The 8,961-nt window shown below is 27.1% G+C and overlaps 1 protein-coding gene across 2 annotated transcripts in view; it reads left to right on the top strand.

Annotated features, from left to right (window-relative positions):
- Nucleotides 1–8,961, top strand: part of LOC123013575 (adenylate cyclase type 6) — a 107,178-nt gene that overhangs the window by 90,302 nt on the left and 7,915 nt on the right. For both annotated transcript variants that reach the window (XM_044412187.1, XM_044412186.1), the window contains 5 exons: nt 4,457–4,615; nt 4,672–4,813; nt 4,908–5,005; nt 7,282–7,441; nt 7,494–7,591. In XM_044412187.1, the coding sequence (XP_044268122.1) occupies nt 4,457–4,615; nt 4,672–4,813; nt 4,908–5,005; nt 7,282–7,441; nt 7,494–7,591 (657 nt within the window). The remainder of the gene's footprint in view (nt 1–4,456; nt 4,616–4,671; nt 4,814–4,907; nt 5,006–7,281; nt 7,442–7,493; nt 7,592–8,961) is intronic.

Raw genomic sequence — 8,961 nt, 5'->3', positions numbered from 1 at the left:
TTTCTTAATTTTGTTGTGTTTTAAAGTAGACTTTATCTTTTTTGTTTTTTTTTTATTTAAGTTATTTATATAATAATTCAGAAATACTTAGTGTTTAATTTAATTTTTGATTAAAGAGTCCTTCTTCTTTGCAATTAAGTTGGAAACATTACATAACGTAAATATACGCTTGTCAAAATTAATTAAAATAGAGATAAAACGCAACGAACATTTGCAAATTATTGTTTTTGATATTGCAACTTTAGAGGATTTATTATACGAAATATTTAATTATTATAAATTAGAGTAATATAAAAAATGCGATTGTATTTTGAGAACGAAGTTTTGTTTTTGAGTTATACGATTTTTTATCAAAATTTAAAAAGAAAAAAATAAATATAAAGTAGATGGTTGTAATCATTACACCATAACCTTCATGACAAAAATAGTTTTGTAGTAGGCTGCCATTTAAAAAAAAATATTTTTTTTTACAACTTTCGAAAAACATCACATTTTTTTCATTAATTAGTTTTTCCAAAAAGTAAATAGTTTAAGCAAAAAACGTTTAGTTTCACTTGGTATAAAGAAATGTTTTGTTAAAGCACTATAACATAAAATAAACAATTTCGAAAAAACGTGCAAGTGATTAGAAAAACGATGAAAATTTGATGTTTATCTGAAATCAGAAACTAATATGATTTTTGTCTTAGAGAATGTAAACTAAAAAAGTGTTATTATAAAAGAAGTTCTTTTAGTTGTTTAAATAAAAAATTACTACTTATTTATTTTTTTAATTTTTATATTTTGCACTGTTTTCAGGAAAAGAAGTTTCTTTATCTCTTCGTTTTACGAAAAAAACACCCATTACACAATAACTTAATAAGTCATAAGTGTTTTTCTCTGTATTTAAACAAAATATTTTGTTTCTTTTTCTGTATTTTTTTCCAATTTTTGTTTCCTTAATTTTGTTGTGTTTTAAAGCAAACTTTATTTTTTTTGCTTTTTATATTTAAGTTATTGCTTTAGAAGGTTTTTTTTTGTAATGGAGTGTTTTTCATTCCTGTTTCGGTTTCTTAATATTTCTTAAATTTTTGTGTTTTTGTTTTTCTCTAAATTCAAAGTTTTTAATTACAAAACATTAAAAATGTTTTTCTCTGTATTTTTTATCTGACCACTTGTATTTAACAAATTATTCACTACATTCGTTTTGATTCAAATTTTACTTTATTTTTCATTAAATGTGTTCAATTTAATTTTTGATTAAAGAGGCCTTCGTCTTTGCAATAAACTTGGCAACATTAAATAACGTAAATATAAGCTTGTCAAAATTAATTAAAATAGAGATAAAACGACGATTCAAAAATCGGTTTTATATTATAAAATAATAAACAAAAATCCTAGTATTTATTTTCTCCAGTTTATTGCCCCGATAAAATATAGGTTAGTTATTTACATAAATTTGAGTGCTAGTTACCAACACATTTTTGTTACAAAAATGCATAACTAGGAACATAAATGAAAAATTTATAGACATTTTCCTATTTGTATGAAATAAGAATTGTGGTTTCCACCTTAAAAACTTGAAGGAATCACAGCTTTCAACCATAAAAATATAACTTTTGCGACTTGAAAGCGACTATAAACAGCTTTAGTAGTTTCATTGTATACAGACTATGAAATCATAATTTCCCACCAACGTTATTTTTACGGTCATATAATATTTGCGATGCAAAATGTACATCAAGGGGCATGATATAATAGCAGTAATAAATTTTTATTTTGCCACTAAACAAATAACGATGAGCGAAATACGGATTAATGGCAAAAGTGGAAATTTTGATTTAAAACTTATGTTAGTTATGCACAAATTTTTAAATTTATTTAAGAATAAAAAATGCTTATTTTTGGTGCATCTCCCCCAATTATTTGCAAAGCTCTGGTTTAATTAAGAAACTACATATGCACCTGTTAACGAGTCCACAATTAAAATCTAGGTCGAGAATGCACTTTTCAAGACCAGAGTGATTAAAAATGGCAGGATAATTATGCATAATGGTTACCACTCGAAAGATTTTCCTGCTTTCGCTAATATTTTTCACGCACTAAATCAAGAAGCATTCCTACTTTGCATATTTATGAGAGAATTAAGTATGGAAAATAAAGCACGTCGTAAATTTTATCAAGAATCATATGTCAAGGTTTGTAATTCATTGTTATCTGTCTAGAGCGTAAAAATCAGCTTGAAAATATTCTTTTTGTCAGGAGAAGAGCGAAATCGGTTTAAGCGAGCTTTTAAAATTTAGGGGAAAAACGTTCGCGATTTAAATTTGCTGCTATGAATGTGAAATTGTGGTTTTGCCAAATACATGAAGCTTGAAACAAATTGGTAAGATTTAACAGAAATTTAGGTCTAGTATTAGAAGAAAGGACAAAACCGAGACGAGATATTTTTATTTATCAAATAAAACACTGAGAGTTGAGTAACGAATGAAAAGATACGGGAAATAAATAACTGGGGCAAAAATAAAACAAGTCTTTAAGTTTCTTGAGATTTATTTCGACACAAATTTAAAAAAAATAGCGAAATAGTGATTCTGAATCCGATTTTTTACTTTGTAATCGGCTACTCAGATTTTTACATTTCTGGACGGTTGAAGATACAATAAATAAATTAATGGGGATAAAAATTATTAAGAATCATGAAATATACCTTATTAAACAGTAAAATGTGATAAAATAAGTAGGGTAAAGAAAGTCGTGTGATGTTCACAGCAGATTTTTTCGTTCAAATGTCTAAAACTGTTCGACATTGTGATTAAATTTTCTTGTCTTTTCTCAGTTTGGTGCGTGAAGTGATGGCAGTCAACGTGAATATTTTTATTTATATTTTTTTTAATTTGTTTTTAGTAAAAAAATCACATCATATATAAAGACCTATGTGAATATTGTTTCCTTGTTATAAGAAAACCTAGGTAATTATGTTTTTTTATAGATTTTTTAACGATCAAATTTATATGATCTATAATACATTAGTTTACATTATTAAAAAATTGATAAAAGTGTTATGTACCAAAAAACAAGTTACAAAATATTTCAAGTTTAACAAAACATTTATACCTGAATGAAATTCCAAGGACACAATATAAAAAAGTCCACTTTATGCTGTCCCGAAAATTAAAACATTCTCATTTAAAAGATTTGTTTTTTCTTGTTTACTAGGTGTAATTTTAAAGCTAGTTCATCGACTTTTCAAAAACGGTTTTTCATATTAACACCATATTTTTCAATAAGAGACGGAATTATCTCGAAATATTTAGACAAAAATATACCGAAAAGTCACCAAATTAAGTGAAAAATAATGAATTTTGGTTGTTTACATCACGTTTTTTTGTAAGATTCTGTTAAAACATATTGAAAAAATTATCAAATTGGGTTGAAACATGTTTTTCAATTAAAAATTTACTAAATTATTTCGTCACAAATCGCTCAATTTGCTCAAAAATGCTCTTATTTTTACTTTTTTAGATTGTTCTAAAAATTTTGTTCAAAAATAATACCATTTTTCCGTTTTAGGACGTTTTTTACTCAGAAAGAAATGATGTAAAAAATGAATGAACTATCACAAAACTAAAATTATTTTTGCTTCTTTGGAGAGTTTAAGCATGTTTTTGAGCCGAAAAATCATCTGGCTGCTTTTCTAAACGTTTTATCAGTTTTTTCAATCAAAAGCACAAAACTTTGTCAAAAATAAGCCGAAAAATCACATAATTAATTCGAAAATGATGTTATTTATGCTTTTTTCAAACATTTAATTGCGTTTTTAAGTCTAAAAGAAGATTTTTTTCTTTAATTTTTGCTAAAAAACACACCAAAAAATTAATACATATACCAGACTAAATACGCTCTTTTCCAGCGTTTTAAAACATTTTTCAATAAAAAACGCAATTATTTCGCAAAATTTTGCCAAAAATACCTCGTAAAGTAATTGAATTAAGTAAAAATTCTTTGGGTTTTTTTTTAAACATTTATTTATTTAAACATATTTTAACACCTTTATCTACTGTTTATTCAACAATCCAAGTTAACATAACGCTTTTAGCATTTGGTAATTTCATTCCTAATAGAAACCAACTCTTAAAAGTCTTTTATAATAAAAGAATATTGCGAAAAAAATTGTTTTAAAAGAAAATACCAGTTTTCACATAACACCTTTATCCACTCACCCCTTCAATTGTGAAATATTAAACATCAATGTTTGTAATTTAAATTAAATTTAATCATTTATTAAAAAATTCTTGGGGATAAAAATTATTTAGAATCATGAAATATACCTTATTAAACAGTAAAATGTGATAAAATAAGTAGGGTAAGGAAAGTCGTGTGATGTTCACAGCAGATTTTTTCGTTCAAATGTCTAAAACAAGCCCTTCTCTCGCACCGTTCGACATTGTGATTAAATTTTCTTGTCTTTTCTCAGTTTGGTGCGTGAAGTGATGTCAGTCAACGTGAATATGCGGGTTGGAATCCATACTGGACGCGTCCATTGCGGGGTTTTAGGACTTCGCAAATGGCAATTTGACGTGTGGTCGAACGACGTCACTTTAGCCAATCACATGGAAAGCGGCGGCATTCCAGGGTAAGCAATCTTCTCCTCTCTATTACAGTGTTTTCGTAATAAATTTGGCCTCGTAGACGCGTCCATATTACCGAAGAAACACTGAAATGTTTGGGCAACGATTACGTCGTGGAGCCAGGCAACGGAGGTGACCGCAATTCTTATCTCAAAGATCACAACATTGACACGTACTTAATTGTAGCGCCGTCGTATAGAGGGGTGAGCAAATTGGATTTTTTGGTATTATTTTTTTTATTGATTTAGTTTGAAAGTTTTAAAAATTGATTGACGGTGTAACTGGAGGTGCTTTCAGGGCTCGACGCCCTACCAGAATCATTCCATGAATGGGAACATCTCCAAGGAGATGAGGGTTATGGGGCATGGATCACAACATGGAAAGCATTCGTCCAAGTAAGTAGTTTCGTGGTTTTTACAGATACAAATCGTTACTTAAAAATTCTGAAAAAATTATCATAACTTTTTGATGGCCTTAGTAGCATTATATATTAATTTGAAATTTTTTGTCCGTGCTGTTTAAAAATAATTTTAAAACCTCTATTTTTGGCCTTTTTCTTTTTTTATAAAAAAAAAACTGTAAGTACAGAAGAATTTTTTGATTTATTTTTGGTGTATTGTAGATTACCTACTTATGTTACTGTATTTTTTTCATGCAATTTAAATAATGCGTTTTTTCATAAAAAAATACAAACTATTGAATTTTACAATCGATTACAAATAGTCAAAATGAAATAAAAACTCTGTGTTACTGTGTGTGTGAGGTACTTTTTTAATTCAGGGACAACATCCAATTGTAAAAAAAATGTTTACTGTATTTCTTAAAAATTCAATTTTTCTTTTTTTCATTTGAAAACTTGTTTTAACGACTTTTCGTCTGTACACAAGCGACAAATTTTTCTGGTGGTACATTTTGGAACTGGCTAGTTTGAGAACTGTGATTTTGTAATTTTCTGTAAAAAGACTAAAAATTGCAAAAATTTCAAATAATAATTTTTAATAAATTATGTAATATATTTTTTCTTTGTTCCGATTCATTTTATTATAACTATCATTGTAGCGTCACCATCTATTTATCTTTCTATTTTGAGTCATCGAAATTAAAAGAAACAAACCAAAATTAATTATTTGAAAATTGAGAAAAATGCAAATACCAAGTATTAGTTTTTTTAATTTAGTTTCGCACCTTCTGATGGATATCCTCTTGTTAAATTAAATTTCTAATATTAGTGAAATGTATGTGACAAAATGGATTTACATTTGCATACTATCAATATTTTGAATCGGGAAAAAAGCAATTTTGTTAAAAATTCAAATATAATTTTATAAATTCGTAACTAGATTACTTTGTTCTAAAAAAACAGCTCATAAAATATAATTTATAATGGAAATAAATAAAAGTGTAAGCCTTAATTCCAAGGTTCCTTTATATAATTCCAGGAAAAAAGAGAAAGTTGGTTCAGGAGCTATTTTGCCGGGTTTCCCTAATTTTGACAGAGAAAAAAAAGCAAAAATCACTCCCAAAAAAATCACAGAACAATCGTATTGAGAAATGCCAAATAGTTGTCAAAACACACGGGAGAAAAACCGTAAATTTTGACAATGTCGAAGAATAAAGCCTATTTTAAAATAATCCTGAGTTTTTATCAACCCATTTATCAGAAATTAAAACAATAATTTTCTACAAAGAGTCTTGTTTTGTCATTTTTGACCCAAAACCAGTTAAAAAAAATATTTGTGTCTACACTTTCAGTAAAGAGAGTTATATAGTTTTCAGTATTTCAGTATAAAGCTCAGACGGATACAAAGTGAATATTTGATGTTTTAAATTAGTTTAGCAAGCGTCTTTTTATATAAATTAAAGCGAAGAGTTTAATTTCTAGATAAACTATATACTTTGTCAAAGTTTAATGAGTTTTAGTTTTCTAGTAAAGTTTCATTAAAACTTTTCTTTTTAACAAAGCAACGTAACTTTGTTTTTTTAAGTAAAATATCAAAAAAATTTCATTCAATTGCACAAATTCAGAATGTAAAAAATTAAAAATGGACAAATAAAAAAAATGTCAATGGACACTGAATAAACGAGGTTATTTATAAATTACATTTTTTTTTTATTATTCATTGTCAAAAATTAAACATTTCTTGGTGGGTATTTCAAATTCCTAAACAGGCTGGAATTAAAAAGAAATTATGGAGAAGAAAGTTACTCATTTAATAAAGAAGAATTTATCGTTCTATTGTGAGTATTATTATTATTAAACGATTAATGAACGATTTATTTTAGTTACTAATTAAAATTTCAATTATTTTATACTTGCGTTAACAAACAATTTAATTAAATTTGAGCTAAATGACAATTTTGAGGCATTTTTGCACATTTATTAATTAGCGAAACTTTATTTATTTGTATGAATCTGAACCTCAGCAAATTGCTGAATGAATGAACTTTTTTCTGTTCTATTTTCATCCCCAAATGTGCTCGTTAGGAACTCAATAGGTGCATTGGGCTTGAATTAAGTCTCAGTTTCGTAACAAGCAAAAAAGCCGACAGCTTCGTAACCAAATGAGAGCAATATCTGAATAATGGTTTTAAACATTGACATTTAAAATATTCAAAACGGCGCTCTTTACAAACGATCAAAACGGTTTTTTAATTAGTACGTCTATTTCAGACTGGGTTTCAGCGAGCCTCCTGAAAGGGAGAAAAACCCTGAAGATGAAGTGAACGAGTATTTGATGAGAGCTATTGATGCTCGCAGCATAGACAGATTAAGGACTGAACATTGCCGGACGTTGCTTCTCCATTTTCGTGATCCAGTCAAGGAGGCTAAAGTTGGTACACCTGTTCGTTTTTTCCAGCTTTGTTCATATTGTGTCGTTGCAGTACATTTTGGAGAAGGACAGGATGCTCACTTTGTATTTTTTCTGCTCCACATTCTGTTTTACTGCGATTTTTTTAGTACAAATCGTCGTGATGAGAAGGTGAGCAAAAACACTGGCTTTCAAATTTTTTTCACATTTTAAATTGAAGGGGCGAGTGGATAAAGGTGTCATATTTGGAGTTATAGGCATTTTAATATAATCTACTTGTACTTTTTTCCAATTTGTTTTTGGTAAAAAAAATCACATGATATATAAAGGCCTATGTGAATATTATTTTCTTGTTAGAACAAAACTTAAGTAATTATGTTTTTTATAGATTTTTTAACGATCAAATTTACATGATCTATAATGTATTAGTTTATGTTATTAAAAGATTGATAAAAGAGTTATGTACAAAAAAACAAGCTTTATTTTCTAATATAAACTTTGTGATAATTATTGCTTTATAAAAATATTTCAAGTTTAACAAAACATTTATAAATGAAATTCTAACGACACAATATAAAAAGTCCACTTTATGCTGTCCCGAAAATTCACATTATCGTTTAAAAGATTTTTTTCTTGTTTACTAGGTGTAATTTTGAAGTTGGTTCATCGACTTTTCAAAAACGGTTTTCTATTTTAACACCAAATTTTTCTATAAGAGACGGAATTATCTCGAAATATTTAGACAAAAATATACCGAAAAGTCACCAAATTAAGTGAAAAATAATGAATTTTGCTTGTTTACATCATGTTTGTTGTAAGATTCTGTTAAAACATATTGAAAAATAACCAAATTGGGTTGGAAATGACCTTTTTATGATTTTTTGGGCGTTTTTGCACGTTTTTCAATTAAACATTTACAAAATTATTTCGTCACAAATCGCTAAATTTACTCAAAAATGGCGTTATTTTTACTTTTTTAGATTGTGCTAAAAAAAAATCAAAAATACCATTTTTCCGTTTTAGAACGTTTTCTAGTCAGAATCGCAATTATTTTGAAAATTTTTGTCGAAAATGAGTTAAAAAATGAATAAACTATAACGAAACTAAAATTATTTTTGCTTCTTTGGAGAGTTTAAGCATTTTTTGAGCCGAAAAATCATCTGGTTGCTTTTCCAAACGTTTTATCAGTCTTTTCAATCAAAATCACAAAACTTCGTCAAAAATAATAATATTAATTAATTAATTCAAAAATAATGTTATTTTTGCTTTTTTTCAAACATTTAGTTGCGTTTTTAAGTCTAAAAGAACATTTTCTTCTTTAATTTTTGCTAAAAAACACACKAAAAAATTAATACATATACCAAACTAGATAAAAAACGACAAAATTTGTGCTCTTTTCGACTCTTTTAAAACATTTTTCAATAAAAAACGCATTTATTTCGCAAAATTTTGTCAAGAATATGTCGGAAAGTAATTGAATTAAGTAAAAATATGGTTATTTGTGCTTTTTTAACATTTATTTAATATTATTTATTTACACA

Source organism: Tribolium madens, unplaced genomic scaffold, assembly GCF_015345945.1.
Source record: "Tribolium madens isolate multiple individuals breed KSU strain unplaced genomic scaffold, Tmad_KSU_1.1 Scaffold_96;HRSCAF=242;Tcas5.2_LG5, whole genome shotgun sequence".
In the NCBI taxonomy this organism is placed as follows: Eukaryota; Metazoa; Arthropoda; class Insecta; order Coleoptera; family Tenebrionidae; genus Tribolium; species Tribolium madens.
The sequence above is the reverse complement of the archived record's forward strand: the minus strand, read 5'-3'. Positions and strand labels throughout refer to the sequence as shown.